This window comes from Hylobates moloch, unplaced genomic scaffold (genome assembly GCF_009828535.3).
Source record: "Hylobates moloch isolate HMO894 unplaced genomic scaffold, HMol_V3 SCAFFOLD_9, whole genome shotgun sequence".
NCBI lineage: Eukaryota > Metazoa > Chordata > Mammalia > Primates > Hylobatidae > Hylobates > Hylobates moloch.
The window spans coordinates 21,355,126-21,376,621 of record NW_026652284.1 but is presented as its reverse complement, the minus strand read 5'-3'; the positions used below and the strand labels follow the sequence as shown (position 1 = coordinate 21,376,621).

General features: G+C 36.9%; 1 protein-coding gene across 2 annotated transcripts in view; it reads right to left on the bottom strand.

The window, feature by feature from the left end:
* The window catches only part of KDM1A (lysine demethylase 1A), a 64,388-nt gene that overhangs the window by 33,864 nt on the left and 9,028 nt on the right, over window positions 1-21,496 (bottom strand). Inside the window, exons 2-3 of one of the 2 annotated variants that reach the window (XM_032759244.2) lie at window positions 19,058-19,223; window positions 5,439-5,498 (exon numbers count right to left, since the gene is read on the bottom strand). In XM_032759244.2, coding sequence (XP_032615135.1) covers window positions 5,439-5,498; window positions 19,058-19,223 — 226 coding nt within the window. The remainder of the gene's footprint in view (window positions 1-5,438; window positions 5,499-19,057; window positions 19,224-21,496) is intronic. The other variant, XM_032759246.2, reaches the window with a different exon arrangement.

Below are 21,496 nucleotides of genomic sequence, written 5' to 3'. Positions count from 1 at the left end.
ACAGCAGAAAATCACAATCCCATCAAGAGTGTCATCCATTAGTAATCATAATTCAACGCTGGCAAGCAGTGAGAGAAATTAAGCAGACAACAATAAGACAGAAGAATGCAAGGAATTTACCTTTTCTGGCAGAAACATTAGAAATGCTTTACTATATACTACAAATATTACTATGTATAATCTATAACACATATACATACAGTGTATACATACACTATACACTGCAAGTAAAATATGTTATTTTCTTTATTCTTTTTTTTTTCTTTTGAGACGAAGTTTCGCTCTTATTGCCCAGGCTGGAGTGTAGTGGTGCGATCTCGGCTCACCCAACCTCCGCCTCCTGAGTTCAAGCGATTCTCCTGCCTCAGCCTCCCGAGTAGCTGGGATTACAGGCACCCGCCCCCATGCCCGGCTAATTTTTTGTATTTTTAGTAGAGACGAGGTTTCACCATGTTGGCCAGGCTTGTCTCGAACTCCTGACCTCAGGTGATCCACCTGCCTCAACCTCCCAAAAAATACATTATTTTCAAACTCTTAATTTAATTGGGTATTGTCTTGATAGTTTTATAAATTGGTGGATAAGTACACCTTTATAAGGTGATCTTAAAAACACAAGCACAATAAATGCAAATGTATTTCTAAGATCACCTTATAGAGGTATTTATCCACTAGCTTATAAAACTATCAAGATTCAATTTAAAGAGTTTCAAAATTCCATACCATTTAAGTAATTACATATAAGTAACAAAATAGGCACCAGATATCCATATATAATGGTTTTTTCTTTTTTTTTTTTGAGAGGGAGTCTCACTCTGTCGCCCAGGCTGGAGTGCAGTGGCACGATATTGGCTCACTGCAACCTCTGCCTCCTGGGTTCAGGCGATTCTCCTGCCTCAGCCTCCCAAGTAGCTGGGACTACAGGCATGCACCACCATGCCTGGCTAATGTTTTTTGTATTCTTTGTAGAGACAGGGTTTCCCCATGTTGGCTAGGCTAGTCTGGAACTCCTGGCCTCAAGTGATCCACCCACCTTAGCCTCCCAAAGTGCTGGGATTACAGGAGTGAGCCACCATGCTCAGCCCATATATAATCATTTTAAAGCACATAAAACAAGAAGTTGGAAGCACTGATAATGGAAGCAAAACTAATGCTAAGGTATTAGTAAGATTAGGAGAATTAAAAAAACAAGGCAGGTAAAGATGTAACTTAGAAAATTATAGCTAAGCTACTAAGGAGTCTGTTTCCACAAAGACATTCAAATGGCAAACACTACCTAGAAAAAAATCATGTTTAACAAGTGGTCAAGCAAAAATGCCTAATGCTAATCGTGGGCCACACATTAAGAAATACTATTCTTAGAGACAAGGAGAAAAAGCTATCCATCTACTGTAGATAATGAGGGATAAACATTGTGTCTCACGTTACTAAATCAAATTAACAATCCTTACATTTAACTAATCCATACCTAAAATTAAAGACTGTCAGGACAATTTATTCCTTGGGCAAAAAAAAAAAGAAAAAAAAATAGTAAAAGCCATATTGTAGGTGGAGCATGAAATTACAGCAAGAAAAGAAGAAATGCTTACTATTGTGGATGCAGTTTATTTCAGTAATGTGAAATTTTCTAAACTATATGGCTTTGATGTCCCCAGCCCCCATTCCCAAATCAATAAATAAAAACTGAAAACAAAACAAAAAACCAAGACTAAAAATATCTCACATTATAAAGAACGTATCTACATATTAATCCTGAGTATTTGAACCAAGTATCTCTAAATAGGTCACTTCTTGGTATAATTCATAAGTATATACTATTAACATGAAAATCAATGATCTCTATTAAATTCCACTTCTCCCTGCCAAAAATGGTAGTTTTCTTTCTTAGCTATATTATCTTCTAGACATTTAATAAGTAGTCATTGAAGATCCTACTGCAAAACACTATTTTTCAATGACAGAAAAATCATGTAGGATAAAATACCAAATTTTATAGTACATATGGCTTCTCACTACAGATGTTCTTTTTTTTTTTTTTTTTTTTTTGGCCGGTGGGGAAGGACAGGGTCTCCCTCTGTTGTCCAGGCTCCTGGAGTGCAGGGGCGCAACCTCACACTGCAGCCTTCACCTCCTGAGCTCAAGTCGCTGGGCTGCCTCAGCCTCCCAAGTAGCTGGGATTACAGGTACAAGCCACTATGTCTAATTTTTTAATATTTTGTGGAGATGGGGTTTCGCCATGTTGCCCAGGTTGGTCTCGAACTCTTAAGCTCAAGCGATACACCATCTCGGCCTCCCAAAGTGCTAGGATTACAGGAATGAGCCAATGCGCCTGGCCTCAGATGTTCTTATCAAAAATCACTCTAATGTAGTTGGCTAATTTGGGGAATTTTTGAGAATATGTAATGATTAAGAAATGTTATTTATATGTCATCCAGCAGTTTCAAAGTATTTTTAAATCAAACATCGCAAGTTTAAACAAAGGCATTTAAAGAAACTAAATGTGGTGACATTAATGTATGCTTGGAATAATATTCTTCTCCATCTCTATCTTCTAAACAGCATCTAAGAAAACTAGCTATTCTCAATACTCTGATAGCATTTTTAAAAATGAAAAATGGTCTCTAAAAACTGTCAATAATTATTTCCTTCCCTTTGGTGTTTAGGGATACTTATTTTAAGGAATGAAGACCATTATCAAAACCAGGGTGAAAAGCCTGCAAGATAAAAAGCTAACCTTTTCTTAAAGAAAAAAAAAATGTATGTTAATTTGTAACCTAAACTGTTGAGAAGCTAAATCAAAACATCCTTCTTATAGGATAGTACCAAAATGAAGTAATAGACACCATTTTGGATAATCTAACTCATGAGTACCTATCTCTTTCAGAGGAAAAATCTTTTAGAACACAAATGATTTTAATAACATCCTAAAAGTACCAACAGTACACATAATTCAGAAGTAATTTACACTTGGCTCTGATAGTTTTGTACTTTGGTGTTTGTTCCATTAAGTAATGGAATCTGGTATTCTGAAAATTTAGAATGTTTCCAAAATGTTGTCTTTGAAACATTAAAAAATTATTAAAAAGCTCCAAGGTTGCCTAAATACCAGTCTTACCTTCTGTTCAGTTCCTTCCTGCTCACTACCTTTATACAGGAAATTCCAGCATCACCTTTCAGAATGCAGTCACTCTAAAGTAGAACTGCCCTTTCTAATGGTCTGACTGGCTTATACTTTCTCTGAATACATAGTAAATGTAGTTAAATATTTGAAGGAATACTTTAGACCTTTTGAAGTAGGTTAATTAGAAGGAGAAAAAGTGGGAGAGGCAGGTGAGATGACAGGTCCTCTATTCCATTAAATCATTTCCTCTTGATTCGTGTAAGATATAGGTAGCATTTTGACTGCAGTAAGGTAATAGAGATATAAAAATTAACAAAGAAAAGAAGGCCTCCATAAGAGTTACTTGCCTTTGATTTTTATATCAAGTAGATAACTATAACTAGATTTCTAGCATGAAAACAAAAGCCTGATGTGATCTACATATTAAAGACTTTACTTAAAATGAGAAAACTAGAGATGTATCATATCAAGTCCTAGAATAGTTTTAAAATAAAAGGAATAAGGAATAGGGGGAGGAGAGAGAACGAAAAGAATTATACAACCTCCTATACTTCAGATTTTTTAATTTCTAGGGTAAACACTATTTTAAAGGATTCTCAGGGTGTAAGGAATAGTCTTTGCACTAAGAAGCAAGATCCCTGGGTTCTCCTCCAGAACTGCTGGTGTATTGCTGGTCAATCTATTTAACTTCTTTGGGTTTCAGACCCTAATCCATAAAATAAGGGAGATAAAATACTGTTTGAAGGCAGGTAGTTAGATAAGATGACCTCAAGTTCTCTTCTAGCTCTAAGATTTAGGATGTGTACACCAACTTGAGGTGGGTTTTAAGAAGTCAAGATATGATCCTGGCACCAAGATACCCATGAGGGTCATCTGGCTTCATTAAGAGAAGAATGTTGATCTCCTACAAGCACATTTCTAACCCTGATTGATCATTTCACAAATGCTTCTGAACATGACAAAGATTGGAAGAGAGATCTTGAAGGGTTTAGAAGTCACCATCATTCCTGGAAACACTTAAAATTCATGTTCTACTAACAGTAATCAGCAGCACCACTGTTTTATATGAAAGTCTGCTTTCACTTTCAGCAATATATGATATTGTTTACCTATGCAAAAGAGCAATTAGTCACACACACAACAAAAACAAGAAAACTCAACTTCTTTCTTCAAGATTAAAACTCTAAAGGCCATCCCTGATCTTCAACAGTTCCATGGGAGATCTAATTGTGCGTCATTTTGATGAAAAGCATTCTTCAAGGTTTATATGACACAGATCTAGACTCTGAAGAGGGTTTAATTCTGCTAAGATAACCATGTACTGATTATCAACCTGCAATCCTTGGGACAGCATTTTTAAAAGTCTGCTCCTAACATTCTGGATCCCCTTATTACTAGTTGCTGTATTAACAATGAACTACCTTTAATTCAAGAGAGTAAAATACAAACAGTCCCAGGACCTGTTATATGCAAACTGCAAGACAAATAATTTTAAAGTAGACTTAAGACAGTTGAAAAGTGACAACCTCCAAAAGTGAAGTAGTGCCTATTCCAATTCTATCAAAACGTATCTATGAACCAGCTTTGAGCAATTGGAACAAAAATATCCTTCAAGAGACAAAAGGATGAAATCCAGATATGTTATTTTGGATTGCTGGGATAAATTTTAACTGTTCCAGATGGTGGCCCCTATAAATTCTTTACTTTTTCCTAGAAGTAAAAATCTCATACTGTTTGGTCTGAACAGAAAAAGCATTTCAGACTTTTCAAAAGACATTTTTCACATGAGAAACAAAATGTTTAAACTGAAGAATGATTAACTACGTAATGTTAACTGAAAAAAGGTACCCAATACTGTGTAACAACCATTTTTAAAAAGATGTCACTTGCCCACATAGTTCCTCTGACTAGTCCTAGAATGCCTCTCAGTCCTTTTTGTTTTTGTTTTTAGACTTTTGAGCCTGTGACTTTTCCTCTCTGTGTATACTGCTGTATTTCTCTTTAAGGGTCCCATGATTCCTAAGTCTATGTTCTACATCATGTTTACTATTAAGATAAAGGCTGCTGGGGAGAAAAGTACCCGCCATCTCCTCGAAAACACAAAGAGTGGAGGGCTGAGATCGGCCTGAGGACTTCAAAAGGTTTTGCTTGCCTTTGTTCTGGCTACACTCTCTCCTACTATACTATTATGTCCTGTGGGTTAAATTTCACCTGCGCTTCTGGCTAAAATGTGGATACCACAGCCAAAAACACTTGCAAGCATCAATTCCTACTTGGCGGCTCTTGCTACTAAGTGGCAAGCATCTAATGCCACCCTCACCTGATGCTTGGCCGTCTCCATACCCTCCAGAACTGTCGTCTTGAAGTCCTCCTGCTTGCCCTGTGGAAGGAAAGAGGAGAACTCAGGGACCTTACTCCATAAATTAGGATAATATCTGGACATAAAGGCCTAATAGTTGGCGACTCATGAATTCACCACCAACTAGTAAACCCATATTCAGAGAGCTCCTTCTTCTGGAATCAAGGCCCAGGGAATTACATCATAGTTTTCCAAATTCTGGTCAGGAAGTTTCAACTTTACATGCTGATTCTTGTTGAAAGGCAGTGGAACAAAGTACATAGTATTTCTAATCACTAAATCCTTGCTGTCAGTCTTATTTAATATTAATAGTCTGGATGGGGTAAAATGGATTCCGAATGTCTTTTACTAACGGCTGCTAGACTGAAAATGGAGGTGACATAGACTCTAGAATCTGGCATTGCAATTCAGCATCAACTTAATATCCGTTTAACTTTCCAATTTTAATGAAAAATTCTCTCCTTCTCTTCAAAGCAAGGAGTATAATTAAAAGACTCAGTCTCCAAAGAAGTTTCATTTACTATACACAGTAGACACGACTACAGTTAAATATGCCAGTGCTTCCTAAATAAAACTAAAGAATACACAGTAAGACACTCTGTGCACGTGTGCCAAGTACTGTAGATAAACACACACTTGTGGTAACACAGAGAAAGGCAGGCAAGATCTTGAATCTTCTACTTCATGCTACATAATAAGCTTTGTTAAGAAATTTTCCTCACTAATATGTACAAGTAACTTCAAGAAAAGAATCAAAACTTGAAAATTCAATCTGAAAAAGAATAGATTGTCTTCTGAACTCTTCCAAAATCTATCATCAAGACAGATGCTATGATGCTCTTAAGCTTCTAGTCACTTGGTACACTATAGGAAAATGAGTGTGATCTTTGGAAGACATAAAACACCACCTCCCAATGATCTAAATAAACTCAGACAAGCTTCGTTAAACAGTTTATTTTAAAATACATACCCCAATAAGAAAGCAGATTGATTATTCTACCATTTGAGTTAGAAAGAAACAACAAAGAGAATAAAAAGATACTTAGATATAAGAAATTACTTCTGACAATGATATTAGAATGTGTTGCTAGAAGATATATGCTCTGTTATGAAGGTAGAACAGAATCTCATTCCAAACTTATTTTACTAAGCTCTCGTCTGAAGGGTCCTTTAGGTTCAAGAAGGTTATGCTTCTCAGACAAGGCCCAAGGTATACCTATTTACAGCCCTCGGAAAAAGGCACACAATCATGAAGAGAAGATCGGGTTACTAAATCCAATCTGCAAACTTATCTCGAAAATATAGGTCCTACATTTTAAACTCTACTATAAACTTAAAATCAGATATATTCATTCTTAGTAAATGCTGGCTTTATTCATAAAAAATATTTTGTAGAGCCGGGTGCAGTGCCTCAGGCCTGTAATCCCAGCACTTTGGGAGGCTGAGGCAGGCGGATCACTTGAGGTCAGGAGTTCAAGACCAGCCTAGCCAACATGGTGAAACCTCATTTCTACTAAAAACACAAAAATTAGCCAGGTGTGGTGGCGCTCGCCTGTAATCCCAGCTACTCGGGAGGCTGAGGCAGGAGAATCGCTTGAACCTGGGAGGCGGAGGCTGCAGTGAGTCAAGATCGCACCATCGCACTCCAGCCTGGGCGACAGAGTGAGGCTCCATCTCAAAATAACAATAATAATAATAATAATAATAATATATTTCATAGGTTTTAAAAAAATGTTGCCATTGTTTTGTTTGGTTCCAAATAAAACCAAGCTGGATCAGAAAACTGAATTGTATTTGGGGAAGAAAGGGAGCAGGGAGGGACTCAGAACAATGAAACAAATAGTTTCCAAGAATCACACTTAAGATTAGGAAAAATACAGCTATTATCTTTCAAATTAAGTTTCTGACTTGGCAAAAATAAAAGTAACAGTCTCTTGTCATGAAGGTATCTCACCACTAAAAACTTAGATAAAAACAGCAAAAAACTAACAAAACAAAAAACACACACTTTGAAGCTAGCTTAAGCCTGAATTACTTTATCTTTCCTATTCCTCTCATTTCCCTTCTTTTCCAACTATAATACACACCATACAATAAACTCATTAATTTAACCTACAGGTAGCTCTTGACTGATTTTTGGGTGAGAATCAATGGTGCTTTGATTCACAAAAAAGATGGATTTCTTACCCCTGACTTGCATACTCAATAGGTTAACAAGAACAAAAGGGCAACGAGGCAGTCTTTTTTGTCTTCTGGTTTTGAAGGAATTAAAAAACCTCTTAAAAAGACATTGTTTTTTTAAATTAAAAAAATGCAGGAAAATATAGAAAATATTCAATACCCTGCAAAGATTTTTAAAAGGGATCCCATAACAACAAAATGTCGAAAAAGAAATGAAACTCCAGGCTGGGCACGGTGGCTCACGCCTGTAATCCCAGCACTTTGGGAGGCCGAGGAGGGCGGATCACGAGGTCAGGAGTTCAAGACCAGCCTGACCAACATGGTGAAACCCTGTCTCTACTAAAAATACAAAAATTGGCCAGGCGCTATGGCATGCACCTGTAATCCCAGCTACTCAGGAGGCTGAGGCAGGAGAATCGCTTGAACTTGGGAGGTGGAGGCTGCAGTGAGCCGAGATTGCACCACTGTACTCCAGCCTGGGCAACACAGCGAGACTCTGTCTCAAAACAAACAAACAAACAAACAAACAAACACAAGAAAAGAAACTCCAAAGTATTATTTAAGCAGAGTAGAAAGAAACCAAGCAGAAGGTACCACATAACATAAGAAATGATGGAAAACAAAATTTAAAAGTGCTTAAAATTAAATTAAGAAACAAGTTATCTCTTGATGATTGTTTAACTTGTTTGGAAATAAAGAACGAAGTTATTATTTTTCACTCCAATCATACTTGAGAGTATTTTGAAGGTGCCTACTTCTCCAAAGACAACTGAAAGATCATCTTTACTAGCAGTATATTATAGACCAATTCTTGAACATTTTCTTAAAAACAGCACATATACAACACTGCTTGCAGCTAACTTTTCATCCAAGTAGTCTCTGATTATGATATACATAAAATCCCTTATTCATCTGCTCTTTGGGTTTTTCCAGCCTAGGACTCTGTTTCTGATAGTGGCTCAGGACACATTAACGGCAGGCAAGTAGCGCTGTTAGCTTTCCATGAGCGCAAATTCAAAACAGAAAATGAAAATATTCAAAAGCAACTTTGTAATATCACCTTGATTTTGGCACCACTACACAAGAAATTCCCTTTTGTTTTTATCCCAAACCACCAAACCTACAAAATAGTCCCCAAGCTTGAAGCAGAGACTCTTTTTAATTTTTTAATTATTTTTAGAGACAAGGTCTTGCTCTGTCGCCCAGGGTGGAGTACAGTGGTGCAATCATAGTTCACTGTAACCTTGAACTCCTGGGCTCAAGGGATCCTCTTGCCTCAGCCTCCTGAGTAGCTAGGACTACAGGCATGTACCACCATACCTGGCTATTTTTTTTTTTTTTTTTTTTTGTAGAGACAGGTTCTCGATATGTGGCCCAGGCTGTTTTTGAACTCCTAGCCTCCCACTTCAGCCTCTCAAAGCAACAGGATTATGAGCGTGAGCCACCACAATCGGCCTAAAGTAGAGACTCTTCATACAGCTTATTTGTACACAGCTACTCCAAATTGAAATGAAGATCTTTTTGGTTTATCTTACACAACAGCCTTTCAGTTGTCTTCTAGACCTTCAGATCTAAGAGTCCTTCTTAAACCGTGAAGTGTTGTAGTTATAATCACATTACTGAATGTTTTCTCACGTGAATTCAAATACTCAAGAGATCACTCTTCCAACATCTTAAAAGAAAGTCTATGTTGACTTTCAAATGCTTTTATCTGGCAAACAAAGAAGGAGGTGAAAATCACTGGTTGGTTGTTTCCAGAAACACAGATTCACATTTTCACTAGTTTCTTGGAATCACATTCAAATTATAAACATTTTAAGAAACTTCTAAATCTAGGAAGCAACGATTTTCCAATAGAAGATAAATTTACCAAAATGGCCAAATTTATGGAATAAAAGTGAATGCCAACCTATTGATTTCAATTGAATTTAATAAATTAGCAGGTGAAAGAAACATTTCAAAAGTTAAAGCCAACTTGGAATATATGTCTCTACCGTATTAATACACTAATTGAGTTTCTTATTTAATAATCAATGTTTACTATATCTGCCCCAAAACTGCAAAGCACAAATACAAAAGTAGAATAGGTAGACTCTCTGTTTTCAAAGAGCTTATAATCTAGTTGAGAAAAGATGAAAAATACCTACAAGGGAACTTTTGTTGTTGTTAAGAAACGAGAAGCTGACACAGTCTTGGAGAATCAGGGAAGCTTTCGGAACAATTCCCGAGAGATCTGGATAGACTGCGAGGCAGTGAAACCACCACTATGGTCCAGATCATTTACAAAGATAAAGAGAAAAGCACAGACATGGTATGTGCAGAGGACTGCACAGTACCTACAGAAGGAGATGGTCTGAAAAAGCAGTGGGAGATCAAGTGGATTGGTAAAACGAGCCCTTTCTAGTACCCAAACCTGAACGTGATTTTAGTAGTAACGGAGGAAATGTGTGTGATCTTTGGCAAAAAGACAACAAAACAAATGCTATTTTAGTTAAACTAGTCTGGCCACTTTGTACAAGATGGATTAGAGGGAAAACCTAGATAAAGGAGATCCAATTCAAAGGCTATTGAAATAATTTACATACAAGTTGAAATTCACTAGAAAAAGGTGACAGTAAAAATGAGTAAGGCCTAACAAATGAAAAAGACTGCACAGTAAGATGCATGACTTTACAACAGACTTGGTAAAAGGGATAAAGAACTTTCAGGATGGCTCTAGGGCTTTAAGTCCAGAAGACTAGTAATGCTACAAACAAAATGGGAAATTTGGCAGACTGGCTAATACAATTAAATGGAAATGTTCTAAAGATGGCTGGAAATTAAGCAATAGAACTCAGAAGTAAGAATGGGGCTAAAAGACTTCAAAATAGCATGGAAGTAATAATAGGCTCAGAGAATTTGAAGCAGTCATAAATGCATGATTAATCTCATGAACATAAGGAAAGTCACAGTTTCAAAAAGGAATTGACAGTGTCTCACACCTGTAATCCCAGCACTTTCTGGGAGAGACCAAGTCAGCAGGATCACTTACGACAAGGAGTTGAAGACCAGCCTGAGCAACAGTCAAAATGAAATTATGAGTTCCAACTAGAATAGCAATCCCTGGGTTACAGTATCATTTAAAATGCTGAACTGAAACAGGCTTCTTAAGGTTTAGAAAAAAAGAAAAATTGTTTTGCTTGAAGTAGGAGCTTGCCTGGAACTTTCACTGAACTGCTGAAAGAACAATAACACCACAGATTTGTGCTTGAAGACTTCCACTGGGCAGTAGCAAGGATCCTATCAAAAGAAAGTAAAAGGCCCTACGAGCTAGGGAAAAATGCAAAGCTTTAGAAGCCAGTGGAAAGAATTTACTTTTTCACTTATTATTTCCCTCCACATTCCACAGTAGAAATTTTCCTGATCCTTACTTATTTTGCTGTAGTCTTCATTTGTGTTCACTTTTCAAAATCTTCCAGAGAAAGCTTACAATTCAGATGTTATGTTGTCCAACTACCAAGCTTAAGGTGTGTCTGGTTAATAACAAAGCTTACAAAACATTTCTTATAACTCAACAGCTGACGCAAGAATTTCAATTATATTATCCTCTTAAGGAAAGAAAAAAAAAAACTATGTTAGAAAGTCCCAAAGTCTGTCATTCTCATGATTTAACGTAAAAGATTATTATCAAGATTTAAGTTTTACACACGCGCACACACACACACACACACACACACACACACACACACTAACAGTTCCAGATGCTTAAAAAGTTATCTATTTCATAAGCGACTCATTACTGAAAATGGCCCACCACAAACACTTTCCCAAAGTAACACAGTATGTGTGTGTCTGGTCTAAAGCTGCCCTGATTTTTTTTCTAAATAAAACAGCAATCCACCCTATTCTTCGTTCAATCAACTCTGTTTAATAAATACAAGATGTTTATACATAAAGGGGGGTTTCGCATTTTCTCATTTGATTCTCATAACAAGTCTCATTTTGTAGACGAGAAAATCCTCACAAAGTATCTTGTTCTTCTATTACAACATGATCAGACCCAATAAACGATGGCAACAAAAAGAATTCAAATAAATTATAAAAATAAAGGTGATCAGCTAAACAAATTACTATTTTGCCTTAATAAAAAGTACAACAAAATAATCAATGAAATGACATCATTAAGAAAAATAGGTCAATCTCTCAAAGACCAAACATAAACTTGTAGCATCTGATTCAAGGGTTCTTATCAGCCAAAAGCAGTAAATAGTTAAAAATCAAGGATCTAAAACTGCTTCATCCTTTCATGTTTAACACAAAATTTCCAAAACCCAATTTTAGGGAGAAACATTATTTAAAAACAGCTTCTGAGAGAGCTATTGTACAACATGGTGACTATAGTTAATCACAATACATTGTATTCTTGAAAAATACCAAGAAAGTGGGTAAGTGTTCTCACCACAAAAATGATAACCATGTGAGGTAATACATGTTTATCAGCTAAATTTGGTCATTCTGCAATGTATTTACACTTCAAAACATCATGCTAGATATGATAAATACAATCTTATTTATCAATTAAAAAAATAAAAACTTCCGAGTTCTCACCATACTTTCTATACATTTCTATTGTACTTTCTTCATTATAGCTACTTACTAACATCTGTAACCCTAAACTGAACTGCACTTTTTTTTTTTTTTTTTTTTGAGACAGGGTCTCACTCTATCAGCCAGGCTAGAGTGCAGTGGTACGATCCCAGCTCACTGCAACCTCTGCCTCTTGGGTTCAAGCAATTCTGGTACCTCAGCCTCCTGATTAGCTGAGATTACAGACACGTGCCACCACTCCCGGCTAATTTGTGTGTGTGTGTGTGTGTGTGTGTGTATATATATATATATATTTTTTTCAAGTGGAGACGGGGTTTCACCATGTTGGCCGGGCTGGTCTTGAACTCCTGGCCTCAAGTGATCCCCTTGCCTCGGCCTCCCTAAGTGCTGGGATTACAGGCATGCACCACAACACCCGGCCACTGGACTACAAATTCTTTGCAGGAGGATGTACTCTTTCTCTTTGAACCCTTAGAATCCAGCACTGTGACCGCGACAAAATATCATTGTACAATAATATAAGTAGAATAAAGTCAATGAGGAACTACCACATTTGGGGGAATATTTTTTTTTTTTTTTGTAGAAAATGCCTATTTTTTTTAAAAATTTGCCCTCCATACTACCAATTCTCTACTCTTCACCCTTCCTACCTCTATAAGCCTCTAAAATTTTTATATTGATATCACACTTGAGTTTTTTGCTTTCCATTATGCATTTATATCTACACTTGTGTCTCATACTAGGCTATAAGTTATCTGAGAGTGGGGACTGCATGTTGTATAGCATATTTATCTTGATCCATTCATAATGCCTCAAAATATAAGAACGTAAGAATTCTGTTGAATTACCTTTTCAGCCTGTCACTTTCTTCCCTCAGCCCTCCACTAAGGTATTTTGGAGCATAGATCCAAATCAGAACACTGAAATGTGTTCCAAAAAGGCCGGGGTGGTGGCGGGGGGTCGTGGCAAGAAAACTAACCCTACGCCTATTTTACTTCATAAAATGAGAATTCAAATGATTTCGGGCATTTATTTTACACTAGCATGTCAAAATGACAACACAGACAACTCTGTCAGGAATGAACTCCCTAGTCACTTCTGGTAAACCTACAAAACAGGGTCTCCTGCTGGGCCTGGGGATGTAATAGAATCCTATCATCTTCCCTGTGGTGGTAATCTGAGTCAATTCTCACTAAACCTGAAAGCTAGTCTTTCTCTCTGGTTCCATTTGTAGGCACGGAGAGAGAAATCAGAGAGAAAAGCCTGGGATTAGCCACTTGAGAATAGTTACAGCATGATTAAAAAAAAAAACAAAGTGGTTCACCTGAACTCTGGCCATTACTATCCATGCTGCCAAACTCAGTGCTTGGCAACCACCAGACTGCACTCAGTATGACTGCCTCACAGCAAAGAAATCAGGGTACCTTATAAACAAAGCACTATACTAATATAAGGTGAAAATATTAGTACCACTTATTTTTTTTCTTTTAAAGTAAGACAATCTTCAACTCTTCTCTGGTCAAATTCTATTATACCAAGTTCTATAGAATAGTCTAGAAGATTCTGCCTTTTAATACTTGCTCTACTAAATAATTCATCAAATTTTTGGTCCTCAATCTTTTGTTATATGAAATTTTCATTATAACAGCATTTGTGATCAAATTTCATTGAATCTTTAAATTCTACCCATACATTGTGTATTTTCTGTAATTTAGTATTTTTACTAATTCAGGTTAACATCACCTTTTAGGTAAATTTAAAAAATACCTTCAACCTACAGTATGATTATTATGTGAACAAACCCCCAAATTTATTAAAACCACACAAAGTTTCTTATCATACCATTCTCTCACATCAATGATTTTTGTTAATTTATTTAACAGGCTGACCGGGCATGATGGCTTACACCTGTAATCCCAGCACTTTGGGAGGCTGAGGCACGTGGATCACCTGAGGTCAGGAGCTCGAGATCAGCCTGGCCAACATGGAGAACCCTCATCTCTACTAAAAATACAAAATTAGCCGGGAGTGGTGGCGCATGCCTGTAATCCCAGCTACTTGAGAGACTAAGGCAGGAGAATTGCTTGAACCCGGGAGGCGGAGGTTGTCGTGAGCCAAGATCATGCCACTGCACTCCAGACTAGGCAACAAGAGCAAAACTCCGTCTCAAAAGAAACAAACAAAAACAGCCTACATCTCTTTAAAACACACAACTACAAACTTAAAATTACCACATATAATAGAGAAGAGGGCTTCCTCTGGTACAAATAAGAATATAAACAAGGAGATAAAGTGATTCTTCCCATGGTCATTTCGTAAAATAAATTATAATACAGACTTGTTACCAATCACATCTAACAAAATCTATTTGAAGAGTTAACCAATGATTTAATGGAAGCCTCTGAGCTTCATTAGTCTTAAGTATTAGGACATCACAGAGCCTAGAAAAATGATACACACACTCACATGCATATACACACACACTTCTGATGTCTCTACTGAGAAATCCATTAACTTGAAGAAGGCTTAGGAAAGGCATCTTAATAACCCATTTCAAATTTCCTTTTACTTATTTTAGAATAAGTTTCCATGAAAGTCTCAGGCTATGTACAACTAAGCTACTTCTAACTCAGAATGTATCTTGAGTTCTCTAGTGAAAAGTTACCCAATACAAAATTTAAATCCAGGAACTAACTAGTAAGATTTTTCTGGTAAAATTTAACTGCTGAAAGGCAGTGGAGGAAAAAAAAAAAAATGGAATAGTGTTTCCATGTGAAAATAAAAAAGCCAAGTAACTGTTCGAGAATCAGTTAATACAGGAATGCAAAACTCACTGAGGAAAATAATGTAAGGTACACGGGGTAACAATCTGAGCAAAGACAAGAAAAAGGCATTTCTCCAGTAAACAGAAGGGTACTTTACCAGGGGACAATTATTCTAAATCAATGAAGTCCAACCGAAGGAGATTTGACCCTATTTTATAAACACTCCACTATTATGTGACGCTGCTAGTAACCAAACATACTCAATTCCAAAGACAACCTGTTCAAGTGTAGTTGGCATGACCTAAAAAAACTTTCATCTTCACAGAAAAGGTACTAGGAAACCAAATAAAACCATCACGTGTTAAAACAAATATATTCAAAAGTATATTAAGTATAAAAATGCATGGAAATATTTAGGAAAACAAAATGAGGTAGTTTTTAAATATAAACAGTAATATTTGGTATGAAAAATTCATTATTTACCCATTTTGACTACCATAGGACTACAATATCACATTAAGTTACGGTCAAAAATTGACAAATCTAAAAACAATATTTAGGTCAACAGAGAGAACTTCCTTCCAATTATATAAGTTCAATGAGACAAACAAAAACACCCAAACTTTTTCTTTCCATAAAAATTCAACTTTGATATTAAGAACATTTTTCCATTGACCAATAGCCTAAATTATCTCTCCAATCTCAGCTTCTTTACTCCTTTAGTTCACCCTTAGCATGAAATTGGTCTTTCCAAAAACATATTTCAGTGTAACCCCCCTTGCTCAAAAAATCTCAGGGCTACCGCTGACACTCCTAATGCTCAAATTCCTTAGCCTGGCTTAGTCAACCAAGGCTATTCACAATATGGCTCCCACCTTTCTGGCTTCCTCTCAGTACTCTCCCAGAGGAACCTTATTCAGTCAATTTGACCCACTGACTTCAGAATACCTTGTGCTTTCATAATTAACAAAATATTTTCTTCCTGTTAAGATTAACACACTGCAGAAAGCAAAGCAAAAATTTCTAAACAAATTTAAAAGTTGGTAAGAATGAAATGTATGCAAATCTTACTTTTTTGTTTTGTTTTGTTTTGTTTTTGAGGCAGAGTCTTGCCCTCACAAAGACTGGAGTGCAGTGGCACAATCTCAGATCACTGCAACCTCTGCCTCCTGGGTTCAAGCGATTCTCCTGCCTCAGCCTCCCAAGTACCTCGGATTACAGGCACGTGCCACCACACCCAGCTAATTTTTATATTTTTAGTAGAGACAGAGTTTCACTATGTTGGCCAGGCTGGTCTCGAACTCCTGACCTCAGGTAATCCGCTTGCCTCAGCCTCTCAAAGTGCTGGAAGCCACTGCGCCTGGCCCTTACCTGTATTTTTTGACAGAATAATTTCTAGTGATTGCCTTTTAAAAAGACTGAGAACAAGAAAAGGTTTGGTAAAGAAACAAACCCACAGGCCAGGCATGGTGGCTCGTATCTGTAATCCCAGCACTTTGGGAGGCCAAGGCAGGCCAACATGGTGAAACCCTGTCTCTACTAAAAATGCAAAAATTAGCCGGGCGTGGTGACGCATGTCTGTAATCAGCTACTCAGGGGGCTGAGGCAGGAGAATCGCTTAACCCGGGAGGCAGAGGTTGCAGTGAGCCAAGATCATGCCACTGCACTCCAGCCTGGGAGAAAGAGCGAGACTCCGTCTCAAAAAATAAATAAATAAATAAAAAATAAAAAAAATAAAAAATAAAAATGAAGCAAACCTATATCTTCTCTCAAGCTTTTAATATAGTCATATAGCAATGCTTCCATTCAATTTTTGACTAAAAACTCTTGTGAAGGATAAGACAAAAGACTTAGAAACCTAGGACAGTGTCCAAATATTTAACTCACCTGATAATATTTATGATTCACCATCAGGGCCCAATCTATTGCTAAACTACATAAGTAGTTTAGGCTAGTAAGTTGACACTTTTTTCTAGGGAAAATACATCCCTAATTCACCCCAGAAATTTTCAAAAAAACATTAAGTTGTTTTAAAGGAAGAATCACTATTTTCATAAACACGAATAATATATTAGTAAGTTCTGGCTGTTATCAGCACATTTCTAAGCACTGAAGATATCCTCAACTTAAAATTTTAACTCCCCGCCCAAAACAAAGATAACTTAAACTAAACCACTGCATTATAATTAACTACAACACAATAGACAGCTCCCAAATCCTAAATCCTTTTGCTAAGACATTTACTTTTTGTGGGAACAATACCTGATGTTTATGAAATTAAAAAAAAAAAAAAAAAAGCTTTCCGAAAAAAAGCAAACAGCAACACCAACACATGGTTTAAAATTTTCAAAGAAACATTCATCAACTTGGAACCTATGGTAAATCAATTATTTACTGGAGACACAACCACACAAAAAAGGTGAGGCAGCATCTGAGATATCAGATCATCAATGCGTAATACTTAGAGCCCTTGAATTAAGAAGTCAGCCCACTCTTGAGCCACCGCAGACATTAAAAGGGTTATCCCCAAGTATCTCATTAGCAGGTCTACAGCAAAGGTAGAAGAAAGGTAAGAACCAAAAAGAACACAGAAGAAAAGAGCACAGGGTGAAGGGAAAGGTTGGAGGTAAGAACAGAAAGAAGAGAGCTAAATGTATAAGACTAGAAAGAGGAAGAAGAAAAATGAATAACGCAGGTGTAAAGTAAAAAGGCAGCTACATTTGCTCGGGGGACATTAGCCCCAAAGGTAATATACTACTGAAACTAGAAACCTTCAAACAAGGAGTTGCCCAAGAAATCATTTTAAGAAAGTTTTAGGAAAATCACTCTTCTTAGAAAACCCCTGACTTTTGAATGAACTGAAATCAGAATCTAATCTTTTTCTGAATGCTCTCAAACTGTATTCCTTTAGTACACTTTATTACAATCCTATAAATTATAAATTTGATTTTTAAGTTTTAGCCAGACTTTGATAAACTCCAAACCTAAGTAACACTTGACTGGTAATGCCCTAAAGTGAAGCATCAGTACTGTTTCTGGTAATTCACAGTAACATCGTAGGGGAGAAAACCCTTAAAAAAGAGAGGCTAAAACAAAAGATAAAACATCTCAAATGAAGTATGTCTGAATCTGGGTACCTATGAAAGTCATGCAAGATATAGCAGATGGGGTTTGAAACCACCATTTTGTTTTTAAAAGGTACAGGACTAAAAGAACCAGAGAGGTGTGTGGGTCTGAAGCTATTCGAAATATAAAAATTATTTCAAGACGAGGAACTTAGTAAAAATTCAAAGTCAAAAAGAGTAAATAAAATGTCATTAAGGGCACAAGATACAAAAATTCATTAAAATACTGCTTTTGCTTGGTCTCTCCAAAACAGAAAGGCATGTATCCCTGATTGGTCCAGCTATCCTCAGAAAGCTAGTACTCAGCATTGAGGGGATGTTAGTGAGAATTCTTTAAAGCTGTTTGAAGCTCTGAAACCAAAACTATAGACTCCCATAATCTTTCTAGATTCTCTGTTCTATATATATTTTTACATTTGTTCACCAGGAAACGGCATTTCTCAAAACCGATCCACACCATGAAAGTTTTATCAGAAAGTATCTAACTACGTGGTAAACACATCATTTAGCCAGAACAATTTCTGAATCAGAGCTGTCATTGAGAGGTCTGGTGCTTTGGATTTGACTTTCTGTACATTTTCTCTAATCGTTTATTTTCTCCTACTTTCCAACCACCTTATATTGCCACTGCCCTTCCATTCCCACCCTTTACTTTCCTCCTGTATACGTACAGACACACAAAAAGAATATTGGTACCACTATGTACGTATCTATGTGTATACATACACACATATACATGTATATGTATACACACACACGTATATGTATACACACACACAAAGACACACATGGCAGGAGCCTCAATATCAGAGTTTATTATAAACCAAAGATAAAGACATAAATAACATTGCAGAATGGAAATAAATCCATTCATTCTTATTTCTAAGATAAAACAGAACTATGGTTGGTTATTACAACTCACCCGATGGTTCTTCAGGCTCACTTTCATTTTCTTCCTCAGGTGGGGCTTGAGGGGGTGGTGGGGGAAGCTTCTTTTCCTTCTCTGCTTTGGCATTTCTCTCTTCTTCTGAATAATACTCATCTTCTGAGAGGTTGGCCAAGCTTTCATCCATCTCTCTGTACTCTACCTATATGGAGATCATACCAGGGAAAGCTAAATGCAGTGAACATTTAAAATTAGGGACTCTATTTGGAACCATCAGTCAGTGTGAATTAACTTCACATTTTAAGGGAAGCAAGCATACAACAAGGAACAAAGCAGCTCACAATAGGTAGTTATTAAAAACAAAGCCCTCATGAAACAATCTTGTGTCAGTTCAGGTTCAAACTAATCTGTAACTTTTACATCATAGCACTGACATTTAAATCATTGACTCTAAGGCTCTCTACGACTTCTACAACTTCTCAAAACCCTTTTTAATTGTGTGTATCATGCTCACATACCGGAATTTCCAACAAAAGATTAAAATGACTCTCAGACAAAAATATAGTTAACTAGAATACCAAGTCTGTCTAAAGCCAAGTCTGTGCTTCTAACTACTACTCCAGGGGAAAATAGCAAAAGAATTCCAAAAACCAAATGGAAGGCATGGAGTGGAAAATAACAACAGTCAAACTGAAACTATGAAAAGGTGCATTTACTTAAAAAATTCACCTAGGAGAGGCCAGGTGCAGTGGCTCACGCCTATAATCCCAGCACTTTGCAGGGCTGAAGCAGGCGGATCACCTAAGGTCAGGAGTTCGAGACCAACCTTGCCAACATGGCGAAAACCCTTCTCCACTAAAAATACAAAAATTAGCTGGGTGTGTTGGCGGGCACCTGTAATCCCAGCTACTCAGGAGGCTGAGGCAGGAGAATCCCTTGAACCCGGGAGGCGGAGGTTGCAGTGAGCCAAGATTGCACCACTGCACTGCAGCCTGGGCGACAGAGTGAGACTCTGTCTCAAAAAAAATAAAAATAAAAATAAAATAAATTAAGGAGTAAGTGATGTGGAAATGGAGGATACAGGTCTTACTACTAATTCACAGTGGCTATAAAGGAGAAGGAGGTATGTCATTAGCAAAAAGAGGAAGCAGTCTTAGTGAATGTGTCACTGAGGGTAAAGGAGTGTAAGACAGGGAAGATTATTACAGATTGGTTAGCCAAAATGTGTAATATGGTATTACAGATAGTCTTCAAAATTGGAACATTCTCAAATCATCATTGTGACTTCCTAATAAAAGAAACTACAGTTAATTATGGAATCAATTAGATAATTATTATTGAATCAATTAAAAGATTCTAATTATTATTAATTCCATGAAAAGATAATTTATTAGATGTGGAAAAAAAGCAAAGACAACATGGTTTCCACAAATATCTAATGTTTTACATCTCCAAGATGAATAGTCCTGTGGATTATAGTGAATGTAATACATTTTAACTTGCTAAATGTCTTTGATATATCTTTAGATGGCCAGCTGTTTTTATACTGTCTTTTTGCTCTTTTTTTTTAAATGATAGGACCACAGGATTTGGGGGCGGGGGACTGGTTGCTGGAAGTACAAGAGTTTTACTGAAAAGAGGGATTGGGTTAGAAAATGTAAACAAAAATTAGGAAGAATAAACTGACTAGTTCTGACCCATGCTCTAAGAATCTTATTTAATATATGAATAATTGTATTCACCTACTCAAAGGCTGAACACTGAGTATGTGGTACAATGGAGAAAATAATTATGACTGTGTCCCTGCCCCTAAAAAGCTGAAAATCTAGTTGCAATTAAATGATCCTGATCAGGTGACCCATCTCATACAGGGTCTTTGCAATAAGACTCCAGAAATGTAGATGATATTATACTAAACTTTATCCTAACTGACTGAGATAAACTGTGGAAATAGGTCTCAGGACAATGGATGAAAATGCAGCAAGGAGAAAAAAAAAGTTTCAAAGGGGGAGAGAAGTCAGAATAGACCATAAACTTTTATAGTATGCAGTTTTCTTTCTCCTTTTACCCCTCAATAGTGCTTCTCTTCCCTCCCCCAAAGATTCAGTCCTTTGATCCTCTGCCCATCAATCCTATTCATTCAATAATGACTTAAGTACCTAATATGGAACTGGACAATGTGCAAATTTTGAGACAAAAACAAAGACTAATACAAAATCTTTTCTATTGTAGTTCAGTTTTTCCCAAAGGATGTTCCATTGGATACTACATCCTTTGAAGGAGTAAAGGATCCAATATCAAGTCTGGGAAACTGCAGTCTTTACAGGTCCCCTCTAGGAGAGTCATAATTCACATTAAAGATACTGAGAAGGCTGGGCGTGGTGGCTCATGCCTGTAATCCCAGCACTTTGGGAGGCCGAGGCAGGCAGATGCCAAGGCAGGACACCGCTTAAGCCCAGAAGGCCAAGGGTGCAA